We start from the raw sequence: 24,820 nt of genomic DNA on the forward strand, positions 1-24,820 counted from the left end.
GAACTATAGAAAAAGATAACCCAGATTTTAACAAGAACAAATGCTACAAAATGGCAAGTATAGGCCATACCTGAGACACCACATCCTTATTATAAGACCATATAGAAATGCTTCTATTTGAATATAAGACTCAAAGCATCTAAGTGCTACTAGGTAAAGTGACTGACTCAGAATGCAATATTTGATTTCCATCTGGAAACTCTGGTAAGAGCACAGGCACATAAGCTCAAGAATGCCCAAATACCACAGCTGATGGGCCTCAACTAGGATTATTAGGATCCTCTAATTCTATTCTTGTCTTGCTTTCTACAACAGAAAAGGGGTGGGGAAGGACTAGAACCATGTGTCTGAGAAATGAGATATCCCACTCCAGGGGTGGAGGCAGGCTTGGCTGTGGTCAAGTCAATGAACTGGTCTGGAAGGAAGGAAGGAAAGAAATCATTTACTGGTCTGGGCTTCCCACTGGCATTTCATGACCAGGTTTTGCCTTTGGAATAGGATCTGGCTAAAGAAACTGGCTGATGCTGGTAACTGGGATACATTTTTATGAGGTGCCCCCCAAGACTACTAACTGAACTACTGGACAGGACACTAGACTGCAGCTGTTGGTACTGGTGGGATACTGAATGGGGGGGCCCTTTCACCTGCAGGCAGGGCCCTGAATAGTTTACAGCACAGTGGAACCAAGTGCTGCAGCAGCAACCCCTACAGGCTGCCATGAAACATCTGTATCCTTTGTTCTCATTCTCGCAGCCTCCCCAAAATACATCCAGCTCTAACTCAGTTGAAAATTCTTACTGATGTAAAATGTGATGATTATTTTCAAGGATGGGTTTTGTTATTGTTCCCTGGGCACCTGACTCTACTCTTTGGGTTTTGGCTCCTGTGATGCTGGCCAAGGCAACCCAACTCAGAACCTCCTCTTACCCATCTGTGTCAGGAAAGAGAAGGAACTGGTAGCTGGCCTGGGCAACTTATCTCCCCAGCTCAGGTCTCAGCTGCTGCACTGTTTTCTAGCCTACATTTGTATCTCCTTCATTACCTGGTCCCTTGGCTTTCCTACCTGCTGTTGGCTGGCTTTGTAAAGGAGCAGGTACTGTGATCCAATTAACTCCCCCTTTGTGGGGAAAGCTGCAGAGCAAGAGGAAGTTGCAGGCAGGTCCCAGCATTGCAGGGGGACAAACGGAAAACAAAAATATTGGGTGTAACAGTCATCTGAGACCTGGGAAGTGTAAGTGTTCAAATGACTATATTGAAATGTGCCAGGCAGGCTTGGACTTTTGCAACAGTAAGTGCTAAGTGAGTTTCCTGGGGAATCCCTGGGAGTGGTTAATGCAAATTCCACAATACTGGTTATGCATAAACCCAGGTTTTTGAAGCTTCATGCTGAGGAGAGGGACATTGACTGGTGATTATCTGTTACAGGAGATCAAAGGCCCAAATGCTATAAAGACACAGCTGGATTGTCCGAAGCTTGTTCCAGTTCTTGATCTGAAACCCAACGTGAACTTGTAACCAAGAGACCGAACCCTTTTTGCTGCTTTTTATGTTTTCTCTGTAATGTTAAGAATTGTCTGAAAAGACAGTGCCCTAAGAATAAATATATTTTGTTTTGCAAAGGCTGGCTGGCAACTGATATACACTGTTGTAGCCCCTGGAGATAGCATAAAATCATAGAAAGGTAGGGCTGGAAGGGACCTCGAAAGTCATCAAGTCTAGCCGCCTGTGCGGAGGCAGCAATAAGCAAATCTAGAAATAACTAAACACAGGTGCTGGACTCTGGTCAGATCTGCTGGGTGCAGTGACAGTGAGGTGCAGATGGACTGGAAGCCTAAAACCGCAGTCTGGAGAGACAGGGATGCATGTCTTCGCTGAAGAGGTGACAGCTGGGAGCATGAAAACTTAAATGGGTGCCCTCAAGAAAACCAAGAGATGGGGGGTCAAAGGTGCAGTGAAACTGTGACACTGGACAGCTGGGTGCAGCAAAATAGAGAACTCCACAACATCTATGAAAAGGCCAAATTATACAGCTGTGGAATTGTGCAGTTTACAGGGTCCTGACTGAGATGAATGCGGTAGTCACCCCTCTCAGAGCTATTGTTCCCGGTTCTCTGCAGACATATGGAGATGACACTGCATTACTAGACAGTGTTCATGTTGTTGACCTTTTCTCTGCTACCATAGTTACTAAAAATACCATTAAAAAAATGAAAGGTCAGATTCTGGAGCACATTCCTGCAGCAAGGAGGAGGGGATACTGTAGTAAACTCCATGGCTGCAGAATGAGGCCATCTATAGGTAACGTGAGAAAACCCAGGAGCTCAAACAGCAATCCTGGCCTCCCTGAATTTCCTTATCATGCTGTCTTTTCTCTGAACAGATTGTGACTTTAAAACACAAATTGAAAACCTTAGTCTGAACTTCCTATGGGAGATCTGATGTAAGGAACCATGAATCCTTTGTCTCAGCATCACTACTGAGCCAGTGGAGCAGGCAGCTGTATTCAAGGCATCATATACTGTTCTTAACATGCGCTTTATCAAGTGCTGCCTTTTTTGAAGAACTGAGGCCTTTATATCTTGCCTGGTAGCCTCTCTGTAGGAGAGTAAAGAGTTAAAATCTGGACAAATGGTCAGGCCTAAGTTACAGGGAACGGGGTCATGGCACAGGCAAACCTTGTTTCTGCTAACTGGTATGAATTCTAGTTAAAATCTGTTATTTCTCTTCTTTTCCTCCCTTCCTGGCCATCTGCACAGGGGATAAGTCTAACAAAATAACTATCGCCACTCCTGCACAAGGCCAGGGTGGGAAGAAAGCATTATCTTCCTTTGCCCCCTGGCATGCTTTTACTTCAAAGAATGTTAGTGTAAAATTAATAGGTTTTAAGGTGATGTGCCTGACCTCTGTATGGTAATCCTCTAAACAACAAACAGGTGCGGGTTTAATTGTATTAATTATGTAGTTTTTAATATTCATTTTATAGGTGTCAATGTAACCAGATAAGGATCTATGTGGAGTTGCTAAAAATGTATACATTTACATACTGTTATGGATAAAAGAACTGTAAAGTAACCCCACCGTTACTCACTTGCGGTGTCAAGGTGGAACGATCAGGCAATAAAGGGTTCCATCTCCACAATCCGCCCCAGGGACAACCTGTTTGGTTATTTCTAACACTCTTGAAAGAATCTTCCTCCACAGATGGAAATTATAACAGACTACAATGGTTTATAAGTTGATTACTGGCATCTAAGGAATAAGTCCTCCTTCTCATCTGATCTAGCTTCTGAATCCTTATCCTGAGATACAGAAAAGAATGATTTACCTCTCTTGCACCTGTTACAGGCTGTCACGACCATCGGGAATTTCAGGGAAAGGTGGGATATACAGGATAATCACAGATTCCTCTGTGCTCTGACTGTGAAATCCGTCTGACATGGACAAACATTTCTCTTGAGAATGAGACACTTTGGTGCCTCTCTTAGGACATTTGTGGGGAAGGTGATATGGCGATACTGATTTCCAGCCCTTTTAGAAGGGTGGCCATGGCTAGACTCCGTTCACAGAGTCCATGAGTATGTTTAAAGCCCACAACAGCTTATAACCACATGAATTAAAGAACATAATACTCATGAAGGTCATCAGGAATATACCCCAAAATTATTTCAGATCACTACTGTACCAAAGGGTGAGATTAAAGAGGGTCTCTCCCCCTAACGCCAGATTAATTGCGCCACAAACTCTAAGGGAAGGAGAACAAGACTCAAAATGTTGAATTTGAGACTGAAGTTTAATGGTAAAGACAAAGTTCAAGGAACAGAATCTAGGAGCTTTCACTGAGACACTGGAGTTGGTCCAAAAAATCCCTAGGGTGGTGGCAAATCAGGAATTAGAAGACTGTGTGGATTCAAAGAGTCACCAGAAGTTTCTCTGCTGCCATGCAGCCAACAACAAATCTCGGGCCAACTTGGTAAGAAACAATACTGAGTGCATCATAGCCAACTGCCCCATTGTAGCAACTGTCCAATTTCACATGCCTTTCCCAGAGTCAAGGCCTCTCTTACACCAACCCTCCTCTAGCAAAGGCATTAAACTATGCCAACACATGCCCAAATCTAAAGTCCTTATACACAGAGGAAATGGGGTCTTTACATCTGGTCCTTGAAGTGGAGAGCTTCCTTGACAACTCCTTGGAGAGCCCCCAGTGTTTGAAGTGCACTGTCTTCTAGACAGACTGGGACATGGGCACTGAATCCTCTATAATTTACAGATCTGCAGATCTCTTTTATGCCCTTTTGGTCTGAGGAAGGTTGTTTAGTCAGAAACTTAGCTCCAGGCTCCTCCCATCCCCTAGGGTGAACTGACAAAGCTTCTTCCATTAGGGTGACTTCCAGCCTATTCTCGAGCCTATGGGGTAAAAACCATCCCAGGCCACGCAGTCCCAAACAGAATGTTTATTACCCAGGCAGGCTAAGTACTGTGGGTAACATTTTGGGCACATGAAGCACAACATTTAAATCCATCTCTGGATGGCTGTGGTGATGCTAAAGGATATATAAAACAACAAAAGAAGCAGTAAACTAATGTGAATTTTAAAAAAAATACAGCTAACACTAACCAATCACAGCTGAAGAGAGAAGCTGGGGAAAGGGAAATTATCAACAGAAGAACACTGCTGAGTAGCAGTATCATGAGTTGGTCCAAGCTGGAGTGCCCGCCTGCAGCAAGCCACACCACATCAGGTGCACCTGCCTTAGTTTCCCCTTCACTGCTTCTGAGCAAAAACTGCCCTGGCAAGGTTAATTTATGACAAAGGAAAGCCCCATGAACATAAACTATGACACAAGCTCCATAACCATAGTCCAGGCAGTACAGCAAGGAGAGCCTCAGCATCCCCCTCTGCACTGAGGCTCTCTTGTGCAGCTCCAGCATCTCTCATCATTCCTTGACCCCAGTCTTCAGCCCTTTCTGGCCCTCTGGCTTCAGCGAGCCAGCACACATCCCCATCTGCTGGCCTCAGCCCCCAGCCCTCTCTGGCCAGGGCTCTCGGGCTCAGGAAGCACTGCAGGCTAGCCCCTCCCCTGGCTTCCTGACCTCCTCCAGTCTCCTCACTTGCAGGTAGATCTCACTTGCCTTTTTCTGACCGACTCACTCAGTGCTCCCAAGCATCTCTGATTCTCCCCATCTCCCTCCTACCTCCAGAAACCAGGCGCCCTCTTTTAAGCCTAAGTGGGAGGCAGCTGACAAGTCACAGGTGCATTGGCCCTGTTCCCTCTCAAAGGCCAGTGTCACTTTGTGACACAAACTAGAATTTTTGTGCGTGGAGAGGAATCTGAGGATCAACATGTGCGACCCTCCGAAGCTGCTTCAGGACTCACAAGGTAAAATGTACAACTCCTAGACAGGGAACATGCAGAGGCAATGCCACAAACACACTAAGTGGTGTTTGGGGGGGGAGGCAGGATCAGATCTGAGAAGGGAAGGGGACAACAGCATCACACATTGCAGGATTGGTGGGGAGACTCCACATCTTGTACATGTGATCAGCTGCCTAATGGTATTTATCAGATGAGCGGGGAGAGACTGTGACCTGTCCTCTCCCTTCCTAGCTCCAAGGACAGGGCACTTACCACAACACCAAACTGCTCAGACTCAGCCAACTCATTGTATTCGTCTCTCAGCTCTGACAGCATCTTCAGCTGCTCCGGCTCTGGCATCTGCTTAATCAGGTTCTGAGGAAGAAACATGAGTCAGTGAAGCACAGTCAGATGAATTAGGGCCTCCTGGCAAGAGCAAGAGAAGATGGAGTCCTACACACTGTGGAGTGAAGGCAGCTCTGTCAGTCATGGGCCTCCCACCCAAGAAAGGAGGCAATACTCTTAGAAAAGATTTATATCCATCAGCTCGTTTCTCCAGACAGACATCAATTAAACAAATACAATAGGCTAATTCTATAAGGATGTCCGCTGCAGGGAAACATGTTTGCCTCCCTGATCCTCACTCACCTGCACCATGGACTCAGTCAGCACAGCCTCATTCACCTCCAGGATCACATTCTTGATCTCCTCATAAGGCATACGGAAGGAGCCCAGGAAAATCGCTGCCAGGGTCCAAAAAGAAACACAAATAAATCCATGGGGACAGTGTTTAGCCAAGAACTACAGAGAGGCAGTCACTTTATGGCTCAGTGTGCTCCCTCTATTCAGCCCATCAGGAACCTTATGCTTTCCCTGTGCTCATGGGCAATTCCCTAATTCCAACATACTCACAGAGGTTCTGTGCAGTCTTTGAATCCAACACTTTCAGCTCTTTGACCTTTTTCTTCTGTGTACTCTTCTCCTGTCCACCTTCCTGGTCTTGTTTTGCTGTGTGCACAGGAAATTAGGGTGAGTAGTGACCTAAGGCGCTTTCACCCACATCTTGGCACCACAACACTTCTTCACATAGCTGCCAAATAAAGCTGCCTGCTGCTCAGAGCTCTGTCCAGTCCATGTTCCACAAACCACTACACAGGCCACAGACATTTACAGAGGACAGAGAAGCTGCTTTCACTAGCCTTACCTTTTTGCTCAGGGACAGAGAAGCAGCCTTGACTCTCCCAGGCAGAAGAGAAATATCCTAGGAATAGGACATTTGCTGCAATATGTACTGAGCGAGCACAGAGACCTCAGGGATGTGTGACAAAGCCCATACTGAATCCTCCCCCTGGTGCACTGTCAACATCTCTTACACCCTGCCAGAGGCTCTTTTCTCATATGGGTTGGGGGATCTTCCAGTCTTTGCTCCAAGGATTTGCATTTAGGGCTCATGGGTGTAAAAGCACCCTACTGGCTCTGGCCCCATGATCTCATCCCCCTCTGCATCCTCACCCTCTCAGATATGCAGCGTTAGCTTCCCCAAGAAGAGCGAGAGATGGCTCAGTTGGCATACTGCCCAGACACCTAAAAGATCATTCCTTCACTGGCTACAAGTGACAACATGGGTTGAAGTAATCCCATGTCGGAAAGGCTGCACCCCCCATTCATCACATGATCTCCTAAGGGATGGGTGCAGAGGAGTTACTAATTCCAGAAGACTAGCACCAATAAAGGCAAGCGGATAGAATGAAGGAAAGGGCTATTCAGGCCCTCAAACTGCAGCATGGCTACGATGTATATTCGTAGATTCCAAAGGCAGAAGGCACGTGAGACTTCCACTGGGGAAGCTTACACATGAGCACCAGATGATCCCTAGAAGTGGAGGGGAGGCCCTGCCCCACTCTGCCTCTTCCCCCAAGACCTGCTCACCTGCTTAGAGGAGCAAGCAGTGGGTGAGGGAGCTAGGAAGAAGAGGTGGAGCAAGGGCGGAGCCTCGGGGGAAGAGTCCAAGAAGGGGTGAAGTCTTGAGGTGGAGCACAGGCGGGGCCACAGTACAAGCACTGGTGGCCCATCCACTTTTAGGGAGCTTTGCTTCTGGTGCTCCAAAGGTGCTGATGGGCCGGCGTGCCTCCAAAGGAAGGTGATCTGCACCGCACCGCGGCATTTGTCCTCCTGCAAGGCCAGTCTTTTTTGGGGAGGCTTCTTATATGCTCCACCCATGCCAGAAGGGACAATTGTGATCAACTACTCTGACCTCCTATATAACACAGGCCAGAGATGTTATCCGTTAATAATTCCTAGAGCAGAACTTTGAGAAAAACATCCAATCTTGATTTAAAAGTTGTCAGTGATGGAGAATCCACCATACTTCTTGGTAAATTGCTCCAATGGTTAATTACTCTCACTGTCAGAGATTTATGCCTTATTTCCAGTCTCAATTTGTCTAGCTTCAATTTCCAGCCATATACCTTTCTTTGCTAGACTGAATAGCCCGTTATTAAATATTTGCTCCATACATAGATACTTCTAGACTAATAAAATCATCGCTTAACCTTTTCTTTGTTAAGCTAAATAGATTGAGCTCTGAGTCTATTGCTACAAGGCAGGTTTTCTAACCCCTTAATCATTCTCGTGGCTCTTCTCTGAACCTTCTCCAATTTATCAAAATCTTTCTTGAATTGTAGGCACTAAAACTGGATACGGTATCCCAGCAGCAGTTGCACCAGTGCCAAATCTAGAAGTAAAATAACCTATTTATGCCCATTTGAGATTTCTGTTTATGCATTCCAGGATTGCATTAGCTTTTTTGGCCACAGCATCACACTGGGAGCACATGTTCAGATGATTATCTACCCTCCACCGCTCCACCCCCCCTCCCCAACAAAAAAATCTTTGCAGAGTCACTGCTTCCCAGGATAGAGTCCCCTATCATGTAAGTATAGCCTTCATTCTTTGTTCCTAGATGTACATATTTACATTTAGCCATATTAAAATAAACAAGGTTACTTACCAGTAACTGTTGTTCTTCGAGATGTGTTGCTCATATCCATTCCAACATAGGTGAGTGCGCGCCCCGTGCACGAGCCTCCGGAAGCTTTTTTGCCCCTAGCAACCCCCTGCGGATCGGCTCCTGCGCCCCCTGGAGTGCCGCGCTCATGTCGCGGTATATAGGGACACTGCCGACCCCGTGGCCCCCAGTCCCTTTTTTCTGCCGACTCCGACAGCGGGGACGGAGGGTGGGTTTGGAATGGATATGAGCAACACATCTCGAAGAACAACAGTTACTGGTAAGTAACCTTGTTTTCTGTCTTCGAGTGATTGCTCATATGCATTCCAACATAGGTGATTAAATAGCCATACCTTGGAGGCGGGTAGGAGTCACTGTCGAGTAGCCCTTCTTAGTACGGCTCTGCCGACAACCGCGTCCTCTCTTGCCTGTTGTACGATGGCGTAATGAGATGAGAAGGTATGGACTGATGACCAGGTCGCTGCCCTGCAGATGTCCATCAGTGGCACACGCTCCAGGAAGGCCGCTGACGAGGCCTGGGCTCTGGTCGAGTGTGCCGTCACTGTTCCCAGAAGCGGCACCTTCGCCTGATCGTAACAGGTACGTATGCAGGCGGTGATCCATGCGGAGATGCGTTGCGAAGAGACAGGTAAGCCTTTCATTCTGTCCGCGACTGCGACGAACAGTTGGGTTGACCTCCTGAATGGCCTTGTACGATCGATATAATAGGCCAGGGCCCTCCTGACGTCCAGGGAATGCCATCTCTGCTCTGCCTCCGATCCGTGTGGTTTGGGAAAGAACACGGGGAGGAAAATGTCTTGGTTACAGTGAAACTGAGACACCACCTTAGGTAAGAATGCTGGGTGGGGTCTCAGCCTCACTTTGTCTTTATAGAAGACAGTATAAGAGGGTTCCGAGGTCAAAGCTCTCAACTCGGAGACCCGTCTAGCTGATGTAATGGCTACTAGGAAAGCCACCTTCCAGGAAAGGACTAGCAAAGGGCATGTAGCCATGGGCTCAAAGGGGGGTCCTGTTAATAGAGAAAGAACCAAGTTCAAGTCCCAGAGAGGTACCAGGTCACGGACCTGCGGATATAATCTCTCTATCCCCTTCAGGAACCTACAGGACATAGGGTGAGAGAAGATAGACCTCCCTTCCAACGGCCGGTGAAAGGCCGAGATGGCCGCCAGGTGTACCCTCAGGGAGGCTAGTGCAAGGCCCTGCATCTTTAAGTGTAGGAGGTACTCTAGGATTGCCTGGATGGGCGAAGAGTTGGGTAAGATCCCCCGGGACTCCGCCCAAAAGGTAAAGCGCTTCCATTTAGCTTTATACAGCACCTGAGTGGAAGGCTTCCTACTCCCCAGCAGGACCTGCTGAACTTGTGTTGAGCAGGCTCTCTCTCCCTCCGTTAACCACAGAGCCTCCATGCAGTCAGGTGAAGGGAGTCCAGGTCCGGGTGCAGAAGACGACCCCGGTCCTGGGAGAGGAGATCGTAGCGTCTCGGAAGCGGTATTGGCTCGGCTATGGACATGTCCAACAGCATACTGAACCAGTGTTGCCGGGGCCAGGCTGGTGCAATGAGGATAACATCCGCTTTGTCTCTCTTGACTTTCAAGAGTACCTTGGGGAGTAATGGGATGGGGGGAAATGCATACATCAGGGGCCCCGTCCAGTTTATTAAGAAGGCGTCCGAGAGGGAGCCCTGCTCGCGTCCCCGGAGTGAGCAGAACCTCGGGCACTTCTTGTTCCACGCTGAGGCAAACAGGTCTAGTTGGGGAGTACCCCACCTGTGGAAGAGAAAAGTTGCCACCTCCCAGTTGAGCGACCAATCGTGGCGGGGTAAGAACGACCTGCTGAGGCGGTCCGCCTCGTCGTTCCTGACCCCTGGGAGGTGAGAGGCAGATAGGTGAAAATCGTGCCTCACTGCAAGGTCCCATAGTTGTATGGCTTCCTGGCACAGAGCAGAGGAGCGTGCCCCCCCTTGCCTGTTTATATAAAACATGGCTGCTGTATTGTCCGTGAGGACATGCACTACTCTGCCCGTTAGGAACTTGAGGAAGACCTTGCAGGCTAGACGGACCGCCCGGAGCTCTCTGACATTGATGTGGAGGTGTAATTCGTGAGGCGACCATAGACCCTGCGTGCTGAGGTCTTGGCTCATGTGGGCTCCCCAGCCCACGTCTGAAGCGCCCGTTCTTAGCGTTACAGATGGGGTCAATTCTGCAAAGGGAACCCCCCCGTAGCACCTCCCTCGGGTCTGTCCACCAGTTGAGGGACGTTAGTACCTGGGCTGGGATGGTGACCACCTTGGAGAGTGAATGTCTGGATGGGGTGTACACAGAGGTCAGCCAACCTTGGAGAGGCCTGAGTTTGAGGCGAGCTAACCTCACCACATATGTACATGCCGCCATGTGTCCTAACAGCTGAAGGCAACGCCTGGCTGTCGTCGTGGGGGACCTGAATAACTCCGAAATGATGGCGGTCATGGTCTGGAATCGAGCCAGAGGGAGGAAGGCTCTGGCTTGAACTGCATCTAGGGTGGCCCCGATAAAGTCTATGCGCTGCACCGGGGTGAGTGTGGACTTCTGCTCGTTGATGAGCAGACCCAATCTGGTGCATGTCGCGCAGGTTAGGGCTAGGCTGTTCTGTACATGGACCCTGGATCTTCCCCGTATTAACCAGTCGTCGAGGTAGGGGAAGATCTGGACGCCTCTGCGCCGGAGGTGGGCCGCTACCACCACCATGCATTTTGTGAAGACCCTGGGCGCTGAGGAGAGGCCAAAGGGCAGGGCCGAAAATTGGTAGTGGGCACCCGCTACCGTAAAGCGGAGGAAACGCCTGTGCCCAGGGAGGATAGAAATATGGAAATAGGCGTCCTTTAAGTCGAGGGCAGCATACCAATCCCCTGGATCCAGAGCGGGAATAATAGAGGCTAGGGAGAGCATACGGAATTTGAGGCGTCTGATAAACCTGTTCAGACGGCGAAGGTCTAGAATAGGCCTCAGGCCTCCCTTTGCCTTGGGAATAAGGAAATACCGGGAATAGAACCCCCTGCCCCTCTCCGTACGAGGAACTTCCTCTACCGCCCCTAGACGGAGAAGAGAGTGCACCTCCTGGACGAGGAGTAGCTCGTGAGATGGGTCCCTGAAGAGGGACGGGGTAGGGGGAGAGTCCGGTGGGAATGTTGAGAGTTGGAGGGCATAACCTCGTTTCACCACGCTGAGCACCCAGTGGTCCGAGGTTATCCTCTGCCACTCTCGGAGGAAGGGATGCAGTCTGTCTGTAAAGGGTAGAGTGGAATCCAATGGGATGGATAGAGAGAGAGAGCTGCCCTCGAGCGTCCCATCAAAAGGACCGCTTGTTGTTCTTTTGCTGGCCTTGCTGGGAGCCCCCTGCAGGGCCTTGGCGGTCTCGGCGGTTTGTCTGCCTAAAGCGGTCTCGGCCCCTCCTTGGCGGGGGGGGGTCGAGGAGGCAGTCTAGGGACAGGCTGTTGTTGCTGCTGCCTTTGAGGGCGCTGTTTGCCCTGACGCCTTGTGGCCTGCGGCACATACAGGCCTAACGATTTTAGAGTGGCCCTAGAGTCTTTTAAAGCGTGAAGCTTGGTGTCTGTTCTGTCTGAAAACAGGCCGACACCATCAAAGGGCAGATCTTGGATGGCCTGCTGTACTTCCAGCGACAGTCTGGAGGATTGTAGCCACGCAGATCGGCGCATGACAATACCAGATGCCATGGCCCTCCCTGCCGCATTGGTGGCATCGCTTGCGGATTGGAGAGCAGCTCCAGCAACCGTCGCTCCCTCTTGGAGAATGGTGTTATAATCCTCCGCCATATCTGGTGGTAGCGCGCGGAGGAACCTCTGGAGGGAAGTCCAAAGATTTAAATTGTATCTGCCAAGGAGCGCTTGGTGGTTCGCTATACGTAATTGTAAAGCTGCAGTCGAATAAACTTTCCTCCCAAAAAGATCTAATTTTTTGTTTTCCTTGTTTTTGGGAGTGCTCGACTGGGCCCCTTGTCTGTCCCTTTGGTTTACGGCATCTACAACCAACGACCTCGGGGGGGGGTGATTGTAAAGATATTCAAAGCCTTGGGAGGGGACATAGTATTTGCGCTCGGCTGTTTTGGAGGTGGCAGATACTGATGCCGGAGTCTCCCAGAGGGGCTTGACCACCTTAAGCACCCGGTCATGGACTGGAAGCGCGACCCGGGAGGGTCCCGCCGAGCCTGAGACCCCAAAGAGAGGATCCTCCTCCTCTGAAAGCTCTTTCAAGTCAATTTGTAGGTTATCAGCTAACCTCTTTAATAATTCCTGATGTGTTTTAAAATCAGGAAGGGGGTTCTTTGGTCCCTGGATGTAGTGTCCGGAGGGGAAGAGGAGGAGGACTGGTGAAGGGGACCCGTGGAAGGACCTTTCATAGGGTCAGACTCTTCGTCTGAGGTCTCTGGTTTGTCCTGGCTGGGAGGCGGGGGTGGGGGTTGGACTGCCACTGAGGGAGCTGATGCTGTGCCCTGGGTGGTTTGTTGAGGCCATGGCCCCCAATAGGGCCATTGCCAGGGCCCCTGCACCCATGTCGGTACCGGACCCGGTGCCGTATACAATCCAGGCCCGCGAGGTGCTGGGCTGCGCGATCTAGGGCGCTTTGTCCGGTCCCTGTCTCGGCCCGGCAATGATCTGCTCCGGGATGATCGGGAGCGGCTGCGGCGGTGTCTATGATGATGGCGGCGGGGGGAGCGGCTGGAACTGGTGGATGAGTGCCCCCGGGGCCTCTTGGTTCTACGGCGGTCAACTGCCGGCGACCTGGAGCGGTCCCGCTCGCGACTACGCTCTCTACGATGCGCCGGAGAATCCCTCGGTGCCGAAACATGCGGTGCCGAGGGCCGTACCGGGCTGTGTGTAGGGCTGGTCTTTGCCGATGTTGAGCAGCGACGGTGGAGCTCCGAAGCAGCTGGAACCCGACGGCTGCTAGTGGACCGGGAGCGATGTCTAGTGTCCCGGGAATCGGCACGGGTACGGACCTGGGATCTAGACCGGTGCCGAGTGGTTTTGGTCGCTTGCGGCACCGAGATTCGCGCTGGGCTGCGCACCGAAGATTGAGAGCGGCGCTCACACGAACGCACCGAAGATCTAGGCACCGGTGAGCGGGATCGGTGCCGAGAGTGGGATCGGTGCTGGGAATCCCTAGGAGACGGTAACCGGTGCCGAGAGCTGCGCACCGAAGGTCGAAGAGGGTATTCAGCCTCCCTCAGTGCCGCATGGCTGGTAGGACGGTGTTGGGACACCGGAGACCTGTTGCCTGAGGTGGAGCGGCTGCTCTCGGAACCTCTAGACCGCTCCCAGCGCTGCGGTGCCGAGGTGCTCAACGACCTAAGGTCGGAGTGAGGAGGGGGAGTTCCCGCTTCCCCCGTCCTCGACCGTCTGGGGGGAGACGATGATCCATGTCTCCTCTGCCCACCGGGGTAACCCAGCACGGGTCTACCTCGAGACGCCGGGCGACGGAGGCGTGGGCATGGCCATGAGGGCTCGTGCCGCTACAAACGCCTCCGGCATCGACGGCCCTTGCAGGAGAGTTCCCCCACCCCCCGGGGTCGGGGGAGGCTCCCTGCGCGGAGATGCTGGTGTCGGCTCCTGCTGTACCCCCTGCTGTACCGGTCGCAGGGGGGAGTCCATAGACACGGCCTCCGGCAGCTTCTTTTTCTTCGGCACCTTGCGCATCGGTGCCGGGGGAGCGCTGTGCGCCGATGAGACGCTCGGTGCCGATGGTGACCCTGAGGGCTCAGAGACTGGATGAAGCGCCGACTCCATCAAGATGGTTCTGAGGTGGGCATCGCGGTCCTTTTGAGTCCTGGGTTTGAAGGACTTACAAATTCGGCATTTGTCCTTCCGATGAAGCTCCCCCAGGCAGCGGAGACAGCGATCATGCAGGTCGCTGACCGGGAAAGCCTTTGAGCACTCTGCGCAGGCTTTGAACCCCGTGGAGCCCGGCATGGCTCCGCGCAGCCCGTAAGGGCTGACTACTATCACTAACAAACAACTATTTTTTTTTTTTTTTAAACTATTAACGTTTTTAAACAATATAAACTTCTTACTAACTATTAACTAAACTAACTACTAAATACTAAAGAGGAGATTGCTACTTGCGAAGAGCAAGGGACAGTGTTCCAAAGACCGTCACAGGCGGAAAGAAGGAACTGGGGGCCACGGGGTCGGCAGTGTCCCTATATACCGCGACATGAGCGCGGCACTCCAGGGGGCGCAGGAGCCGACCCGCAGGGGATTGCTAGGGGCAAAAAAGCTTCCGGAGGCTCGTGCACGGGGCGCGCACTCACCTATGTTGGAATGCATATGAGCAATCACTCGAAGACAGAACATACTATTTGCTTGCTCCCAGTTTACTAAGTGATCCAGATTGCTTTGCATCAGTGACCTGTCCTCTTCATTACTTATCACTCCCCTCATTTTTGTATCATCTGCAAACTTTACCAGAGAAGATTTTATGTTTTCTTCCAGGTTACTGATAAAAATGTTAAATAGTGTAGGGCAAAGAACTGATTCCTGTGGGACCACACTGTAAACATACCCATTTTATGATAATTCCCTATTTATTATTATTATTATTATTATTATTAATAACATTTTGATTAAAAAAGCTAGGGTGATATAAAATTAACATGGCAGACGTTAAATGGATTAAAAACTGGCTAGCTGTTAGATCTCAAAATGTGTGTGATTAAACGCCTCACAGAAGTCTAAGTATATTACATCAACCTATTACCTTTATCAACCAAAACTGTTATCTCAACAAAAAAAGATAAAGTTACTTTGACAGGATCTATTTTCCATAACCCCTGTTGATTTGCATTAATTACATTATCATTCTTTATTAATTGAGTGCTGCACCAGCCACTCCATTATCTTGCCTGGCATTAATGTCAGGTTGACTGGCCTTTAATTACCCACATCATCCCATTTACCCTTTTAAAAACTGGCACATTAGCTTTCTTCTGGTATTCTAGAACCCCCAGTGTTCCAAGACTTATTGAAAATCAACATTAATGGTTCAGCAACCCCTTCAGCCAGCTTTTTAAAAACTTTTGGATGAAAGTTATGCGGACCTGCTGATTTTAAAAAGTCTGACTTTAGTAGCTTCTGTTTAACATCCTCCAAAGATACTAGTGGAATGGAAAGAGTGTTATCATCACCATCCCCAATTCCAGAACAAGAAATATTTATTGAACACTTCTGCCTTTTTTGCATTACTATTGATAATTCTATCATTTCCATCTAACAATGGACCAACACCATTGCTAGGACTCTTTTTGTTCTTGATAGATTTTAAAAACTCCTTCTTATTGTCCTTAACTCTGCAGACCATAGATTTCTCCTTGTGTCCCTTTGCTCCCCTTATTAATCTTCTATAAATTACTAACCTCTGATTTATATTCATTACTATCAACTTGCTCTTTCTTTCATTTGTTTATGCATACATTTACACAGATACACACACACATACATATAAAATATATACTGTACATAATTTATAGTTGCCTTCAATTCCCCTCTAAACCAGGTCATTTTTTAAACCAACACAGCCTTCTTCCTCAGTTGTGGCTTTTTGGGCATCTCATGCAGTGTTCCTAAATGATTCCTAATTATCATTCACTTTTTTCTGATTAAATTCTTCCTCCCAGCTGGTTTGGCTTCTAGGTGACTACAAAAGGTAGGGCCAACCCCTCCTCCCTCTTCTCCACCGCCTGAGGAGTGCATGAGCCACAGTATAAAGCAACACTGATCTAAGTAACAGATACATTGAATGGAAAGTTATTTTGCAGAAGGAACATTAACTGCCAATCACATTCCCTCAGGGCTGCCCCCACTAACCCAAATGCCCTACTCTTCATTCACATTGGGGCCACATTGCCCAGAGTAACATGGGGAGGGAAAAGCTCCATCTCTCTCCTCAGAGCCAACCCATGATGATGCTTCCCCTTTGGATTCCTTCCCCCTGATATGTGCTCACACCCTAGGCTAGAAGCAGATAGAGCTCGGTGCAGCTACTGAAAAACACAGAGTCACTGACCTAATTTTCTGCGTGTGCATGCGTGCACGAATGAAGGACACTGCAACTCAGAGAGGCTTAAAGGAAAAGCAGCTGCTATAACGATTTTCAGAGATCAGAGGGGATCTTAGGATGTAGAAAGTGCCACATTGTGTTCCTGGAGAGCACTCTTATGAAGGATTGGGTGGGGTAGGATGGGGGGAGGAGGAGCAAAGGCAACATGGATAAAGAAAGGGAAAACATAAAATCTATTAAACTGCAATCATGTCCCTAGGAAAGGGATAGGAGTTGGGATAGGAATCCTATTGCTTAGCACTTTAGGATTAGAACTGTACAAAACACACTGGAGAATAAAGTGGGTCTTGGAATTGAGGAGGCAGACAGGAGAAGTGGAAGAGGTCTATTAGGTCATTTATAGTTTGATTCAATGGCACAGTTCCACAAGCAGGCACCCCTGTAGACTAAGAAAATGGGGCTGAGCAGCCTAGACCAGTGTTTCTCAACCTTTTAAGTAGCAAGTACCCCCTAACTTCTGAAAATTTTAATAAGTACCCAACACTCAATTTTCCACTCTGAGAAATACAATCTTTTTCCCCTTTACCGCTGGACGACTGTATTTCTCGTAAAGCAGGAGAGTTCTGAGTTCTGCAGTGCTGTGTGGCTGTGGCAGATCACAAAACCCCCTGCTGTTTCTCCCCACCTTCCTCCATATAGGAGCAAAGGTCAATGCAAGCCAATCACTATGGACTGATGACAGGGTCACATGGTGTTCTCACACAGGTGGGAACTTGTGAGGTATGAGCAGGCACTAGCAGCCCACCAGAATGGATAGCAGCGCTCCCCATGGCCGTCTAGGGGGGAGCAGGCCTGGGGCAAATCACTCTGTGTGGGCCCCTCTTAAGATTTTTATACTAGTAAAATTTGGGGCTGTCATAGTTTTCAATTTCACTGCTCAGCTAGAGCAGTGAAATTGACAAGTAAGCCTGCAAGTAGAGCCCAGCTCCAGGACTGGGAAAGTGCTGGGCTCTCCATCTGGCTTTCTGGCCATCGGGCTCTGAGCTGGGGAGGGGAGCTGCCACCTGGGCAAGTTGCAGGAGGCTGCCGTCTGGCTGCCAGCCCAGGAGGTGAGCGACTGCCACCCAATCCGAGCTGGGGCAGAGGAGGCTTCTGTGCAGGCTGGGACCCAGGGATGTGGGCAGGCGGCAGGCAGCTGCTGCTCATCTTCAAGCCACGGTGCAGGAGACTGTCTCTCGGCTCAAAGCCAGGTCACAGGTGGCAGCCACCCTGCTGCAAGTCCAACTCACTAAGCGCAGGAGGCTGTTGCTGGGCTCCCACCTGGAAGCTGGGACCAGACGGGACGTGGGCAGCTGCCGCCTGGTGTCCCAAGAAGCCAGCGGCTACCACCCAGCTTCCCAGAACTAGGGCAGCTGCTGTCTACCACCCAGCTAGGAGTTGGGACCAGGCAGGAAACTGGCGGCTGCTGCCCGCCTCCCCCAGAAGCTGGCGGCTGCTGCCCGCCTCCCTTTACTGTTTTTTTTGCCATGTACCCCCTGCTTGTGTCTCGTGTACCCTGAGGGGTCTGCGTACCACAGGTTGAAAAACTTTGGCCTAGACAGACAGACATGGAGAGTGGGGAACAGTACTTAGGCCCTCAGATACTACAGCATTGGATACTGTATAGATGTGGGATTCTCAAGCCACTTTCTTCTTGGACAGGGCCCATATGGGAAGCACATGAATCCATTTCTTACCAAACAGGTAAACCTACTATAGAAAAATGGCCTCTCTAGATGAGGACATAGCAATCTCCTTAGAGTGAAACCCTGAGCAAAACTATTATTCTCCAGTGTTTTGTCCACTGGGGAGATAGCATAGCTGCTCTAAACCTCTCTTCCCTTCACACCTTCCACACAAGTCATTGTGGTTCTCCAATGATCTATGGAAAGTAAGGTAAAAAGGCAGACAGGAGCACCTAAGATACAAATCCAGATCAGCTAAAACTCATTAATAACCTCAAGTCCACATACAGACACACAACCATAAAGCCACCTTCCTCTCTCACAAAGTCACATTAACCCAGTCACGAATTGTTGCATCCAGGAAACTGATTAACTGACCCACAATGCCACACAAAGAGAGGAGGGAAACCTTCCCTGAACCTGGAATGCTCCTACCTCACACCTGCCCTGATCGAGTTCAAACCCATCACCCAATCAGAAGCCCTGGAAACTTTGACCCATGTCTCTTCACGGCTGACATAGGCCAGTGACAGTCAGCAGTGATAAATGAGAAAGAATATCAACGCCTCCTTCAAAGGTGGGTAGGCTCCACCCACTCCTCTCAGAAACCTAGCCACAGAGACCAATGCTTTCATCACCTGCAGGCTAAGGTTCAACTGCTATGAAAAGGCTGACGCAACACAGCTCATTAGCCAACAGCTCACGAAAATATCACGAGCCTCATGGATCCCCATTAGTTCCACAGCAGCATTCAAAGTCCTGGTCCCCTAATGTACAAGGCACCTGACAGACGAGGACTTGGCTCCCTCCAAGATTGTCTCATCTTCACAATCCCCCAAAACAATTACACTTCATAGGAACAAAGTAGCTGGAGACTCCCAGATTGCGGAAACAGGACTCCCTGCTGTAGTACTGCTTGCCTGAAAAAACCCAAACAGACTAACCCCAAGAGTGACTGTGCTCAGACATAAATAAAGTCTCCCCTACAAACCAACACTACAAATAATTCCTCCAGGAACAGCCCCACCTACTTTTCAGGCCAAAACATCTCTTGAGGCTCCTGTGCAGAGCTCAGAAAGCATGCAGAGGGGCTATGCAGAAAACTAAGATAGATAGAGCACATCCCCTTTCTCAGAGACACCCTTTTCCCTGGGTCCCACTGGGACAGAACACAGCCCCCTACCCAGAGAGATGCCTCTTCCCCTTCACCCGCCCTGGGTCCCACTGAGATAGAACACAGCCACCCATGCCCCACCCCGTCCCAATGCGGCAGGACACAACCCCCTCCCCCCACATTCTTGGGTCCCACTGGGATAGAACATAGCCCTCTCCCTAGAGAGATGCCTCTTCCCTCCCTCGCCCACCCGGGATAGGACACAGTCCCCTCTGCAGAGAGATGCCTCCCCCACACCCTCCAAGTCCCACAGGGATAGAACACAGCCCCCTACCCAGACAGATGCTTCTTCCCCCTCACCCGCCCTGGGTCCCACTGAGATAGGACACAGCCACCCACACCCCACCCTGTCCCAATGGGATAGGACACAGCCCCCTCCACAGAGTTCCCCCTCACCTGCCCTGGGTCCCACTGAGATAGGACATGGCCCCCTCTGCAGAGACATGCCTCTTCCCCCTCACCCGCCCTGGGACCTGCAGCCCCCTCCTCAGAGCCCTCTATTTGTCCCATTAGGACAGAACACACTTCTCTGCTATGAACCACAGACCCGCAGAAGCCCCCACTTCTCTCTGGCGCAGAATTCAGCTGCAGACTTCAATACAAGCAGGTCACTACCATTACAGACAGCACCCCGCCCACTGACTTGTACAGGATCTGGGGAGGAAGGGCTTTTGGGAGGCAGATATCAGAGGGGAACTCCTGTGGCACAGCAGGCAGAATAAAGCTTTCCAAAGCTTGGCTTGCCACCTGGTGTTTGCTCCTGAGCTGAGCAACCCCCCACCTCCCCCATCCCACTGTACAGCACTTAGGACACAGAGAGGGAGCAGCAGTATGTCTAAGATATACAATACAGATTATAAAGAAAGATGTATCAGTAAGAAAATCATTGCTCACATACACTGGTACCTGTGCATGGGCTTCCACTGTGGCTGGGGAGGACACCCCCCTCCACAGAAAAGGCAATTAAACCTGGCACTCCCAAACAGCTGGGATAACACAACTGCTGGAAGGGGATGCCTTATCCTGACTGCTCTATATGCTTATGGGGGACAACCCCCACTCCCCACCTCCAGTCTCACAGAGAGGAAATCCTCTCCCCTACAAAGGTGGGAAGACAGCCCCTTATTGCAAATGTGTAGGCTCCTTCCCCTGGTACAACTGGGGTATCCCCCTCCAGTAGCTGTCCTGATCAGGGTGCAGGGCAAGATAATCCTGGTTGGGGGGAAGTGGGAGGGAGTCTGGGGCAGAGTAATCCAGATTCTTAACTCCTCAGACTCTAGACAACAAAGGGGTTTTGCACTCTGAACCCCCTGCACATACAGCTCTCCCTTTCCCCAGTCTCACTCAGTGTATATGGGGAGCAGCCTCTTGCTCTGGACCCCACACTGTACAAATAAAGCCTCGCTGCCTTTGCTTGCACTGAATTCTGTGTGGCTGTGAGGAATGCAGCACAGTGACAGCTCGAACACCAGCTTTGCCTTGGCTAGACAAGCCTCACTCTCCACGCAGACTCCTCCCTTGCTCAATCTTTTTATTTTCTGCGTCATACACACAAAATGGAGACGATGGGAAAGCAAAATATGCTGCCTAAAATGGCTGAATGCAGTAAGGAAAGCAAGCAAGCTGCATGACGGTGCAAGAGCACCCCCTGCTGCTGGAAAAGAGGAAACGAAGGCATTGCTTGGCCAGTTTTGAAACAATGGGCTCACTGGGATACTGCAGTTATACACACAAGCTGTGCCTAGGAAATGTTACAACATAGCCTGCCTTACTCTGAATCACCGCACCCAACACCCATAGCCCTAAGGTCAGGGCGGAGCAGGGGCATCACACACCCATGTTACACAAACTCAAGCCTCTATGCCCAAGATACAACATGCCCTCAACACACAGCATCATTTTACTCATTTTACTTTGCCATTATGTTAGCTTCAAACTCCCTCCTCCCTTTGAGAGCCTCTTAAAGATCACAAACACTAACCTATGGCAGTCACCCCAGCCTAACAGAGAGAAGGGAAGAGAAGCTGTTTTAGAAAGGAAAAATATCTGAGGGGTAAGAAAAGCAGATTCTAAACAATAAGTATATATCTATTTTATATGCTGATACAGCCACAAACCTCAGTAATCATGTCACCTTATTAGCACTCCCTCATTTTACCTTTGCTCTGTGGCCTCCCACATAACACCTTTGAGCTCACTCATTGTATCATGTCTAAAACAGAAATAACAGCCTCAGGCCAAGGACTGGGTTCCATTTGTTCTGGAAAGGGCCAGAACACCTTTCAGGTACTGCACAACTCATAGCTATCCTTTATCCTGGTGCTGGTCCCCTCCACATCCCGAAACACCCCAGCTTTTAGGGACACTGCAGGTTGCATCTGCTTTTGCTGTAGTGTTGAGGAATCTTGCATTATTGGATCCACTTCCTGTGCTGGGAGTCAGGCTCTCCTCCCACATGAACACAGCTGCTGAGGGGTAAGATGAAGGGAAGCTGGGTCTTAGGATAGGGGGAGGTATGAAGGTGCAACCTGGCCATCTCAGTTTTGGCCCATCTTTGTTCTCACACTGAGCAGAGAGGGTCTGTGAAGGAGAGAATCAGTCAGGCCCAGAGGGCAATGGGTATGTGGGAAGTTTGGCACAGGAGTAGGGGTTAGAACCATTTCCTTGCTCCCCAGTTCTCAAGCCAAAAAGGAGCTTGACTATAATCAAACCCAGCAGAATTTTAAACTTAAGCCCACTTGAGAGCCCTAGCTAGGTTTTCCCAGCTTGCTTCAGGATCTGTTCGAAGGAAGCCGATCAGACACACACTCAGTTACAACAGGGACAATGTAGCAATGGATTCAGTCTCTAGTACTACAAACACTGGGAGGCAGTAGGAGGGACTGAGAAGCAGGGGGATTTAAAAAAAGTTAGTTTTACTTTTACATCTCACTGAACCTAAGCCACATACCCAGAGAAGTAGTAAATGCAGCAAGCACATTTGCATCCAGTAGAAGGGCTCTCAGTGTAACTCCGGAGGGCCCACTTGCAAGGAGTGCCCCACTTTCATAGAAAACACACACTCAGAGTATCACCACACAAATGCTGAACCCTAATGGAAGAGAAGGCCACACAGGTTATTTACAGTGCTGAGCCCAGGAACAGAACTTTGCACCCATGGAAACACACAACATGGACCATTTCGGTGGCAGATAGTAGTTTCTTTCCAACAAACAGACCAACTCAAATGAAGCCAGATCTCTGCAGCAATGCCTGTGTACCCATCTAACTGCACATACAAAATATAGGAGATGGGGCAAGCAATTCTACAGCTATTCAACTGACTGCACCAGTTGCAGGAATCATGGCAATATACTAGACATACAAAGAAAATCCAAGCATTTGCGATTCTATGCCTGGAGTAGCACAGGGTGCTGCAGATCAGAACTGAAGTGCATTGGCAGAGGGGACAGGACAGGAGCAGTCCAGGACAGGAGAAGTCCAGGTGCATTTACAGAATTACTGCATGGAATAGGGAGGGGTACAACAAAGCAGAATACAGGAGTTTTTGATCATATCAGCAATGTAGGACTGTGTCTGAATGACTAAACACGTTTTAGTGACTTGTAAATACTGGCCCAGCATGTTCCCAGCACACCCTAGGTGACTCAACAAGGAGTGCTGGGAAAGTACAAGTAACAAATTTGGGTGGGCCCAGGATTGAAAAAGCAGAGTGCTGCAGGGCAGGAGTGAGGTAAACTGGCAGAGCTATGTGGGGAGCCCAGGACTGAATAGCTGTGTGTAGTACAAAGCTTGAGACTGAGGGAGGTGCACTGACAGTGCTGAGGGGGTTGTGGGGAGGGTATTGGAACAAGAAAGAGGTACACCAGCAGAGCAGTGGAGGGGATCTCCAGGGTTGACATAGCCAGAGAGCTGCAGGGCAGTAATGAAGTACAACAGCAATAGTGTCTCGGGGCCCTGGCGTACATATTGCCTTCCTATACCCACTGTGTCTCTTTGTGACAACTTTGTTTCATTCACCAGTGCAAAACCTACCAATTTCTCCTCTCAAACTGCAGAACAGGAAAGTATCCAAAAAGCCTGGAGGAGCAGAAGCTGCCTGTGTGAGAGTGCAGGTGATGGCCCCCCCTCACTGAGCCAGCCCAGCAGCAGATGGAGAAACTTCCCTGACTGTCATCTCAGATCACACACAGAAAAGGAAGGAGGTAAATCTCCTGTGCCCGGCTCAGAAGAAACACAAAGGGCCCCTGAAATGTGAGCTGGGCTGCTCCTTCCCCATCCTGGCCAGGGGTCTTTAGCATAAAAGAGACGGACAGATGGGGAAGGTGAGAGGCCTGCCAACACTGCAAAGCCTTTGTCTGCGTATAAATCCTGTTTTTCCTCTCTTTGTCTCTAAGGAAGCCAGCTGACAAGGGGGAGGTGTGGGTGGAGAAGGGGGCTGCACCATTGCTTGGGATAAGGATTATCAGATGACCTCCTCCTCCAATCCAATTCCTCTGACATCATTGCTAGTAATGGAAGCCAAAGCAGCTCAGCTGCGCTCATCTGGTGGCTGCAAGGAGCAGTGCAGGAGGTTTAAGGAAAGCATTAAAACTAAGAGAAACACACTTTCCTAAGGAAACACCATGGGATTTTCCAAGCTAATGGGTTCTAGGAGATGCCCCCAAAAGGCATAGGGCTAAGGAATCCTAGAGCAGAGTATATCCTGGCAAGGAGTTCACTCAGGGTTCCTCTGAAGCCCCAAACTAAATGTTCTCAATAAAAAATCATACACACAATGGCTCTGATACCAAGACATTGATGCCAGTACTGGGGTCATCACTCTCGGTTCTATGGAGCTGGGTCATAAGTACCAAATCCCTACAGGGTGTCATGTACCTGCATATGGAATTCATATAATGTGGGGAGTTTTGTTCATTGCAGTAGGGGACTACTACTGGTGTTGAGACTGGGACCTATGGATGGGCCCTAAGGATGAGCAGGGAGGAGTGCCCAGTGGGCTGGATATGTTTGCCATCCCTTGTGGCCACAAATCTAGAATGTGTGCTGCAGACTCTGCATTTTGCAGTTGGGAGCTGCTCCTATTACCATCTTCTGTAGGGAAGGGAAAGAGGGTGGTGTTTCAGTATGGTTTGGGGAACACGGTGGATCTGGGTCATGGACCTATCCCAGCCCCAACTTCCTTCCTATACTCTGTGCCCCGTATCCCAAGAAGGCCCACTTCCATATATATCAAAATATTAGCACAACTGGGTTCTGTGTCTGAATTTTGTAGCTACCTGAAATGACACAGGGTACTATAAAGAGTGCTCGCTCTCTGCTGGGCTGGCCCGGGCTGCCATGCCTAGATTCTAGTGAATGCTGTGTGTTAACAGCACTACAAGGGACTGGGTACTCTCCAGACATGACCATATTACACAATGGCAGTGTTAGGGACAAGCAGAGAGCACTGTAACTGGGCATGAGATGCAAGTACTAGCTGCTAGGGC

At 49.8% G+C, this 24,820-nt stretch overlaps 1 protein-coding gene across 3 annotated transcripts in view; it reads right to left on the reverse strand.

Annotated features, from left to right (window-relative positions):
• Positions 1-24,820, reverse strand: part of DIAPH1 (diaphanous related formin 1) — a 162,569-nt gene that overhangs the window by 23,736 nt on the left and 114,013 nt on the right. For all 3 annotated transcript variants that reach the window (XM_067566946.1, XM_067566945.1, XM_067566947.1), the window contains 3 exons: positions 6,270-6,365; positions 6,006-6,100; positions 5,631-5,732 (listed from right to left, as the gene is read on the reverse strand). In XM_067566946.1, coding sequence (XP_067423047.1) covers positions 5,631-5,732; positions 6,006-6,100; positions 6,270-6,365 — 293 coding nt within the window. The remainder of the gene's footprint in view (positions 1-5,630; positions 5,733-6,005; positions 6,101-6,269; positions 6,366-24,820) is intronic.

The sequence above is a fragment of the Emydura macquarii genome, unplaced genomic scaffold (assembly GCF_026122565.2).
Source record: "Emydura macquarii macquarii isolate MOO-44397 ecotype Brisbane River unplaced genomic scaffold, CSIRO-AGI_Emac_v2 contig_2768, whole genome shotgun sequence".
NCBI lineage: Eukaryota > Metazoa > Chordata > Testudines > Chelidae > Emydura > Emydura macquarii.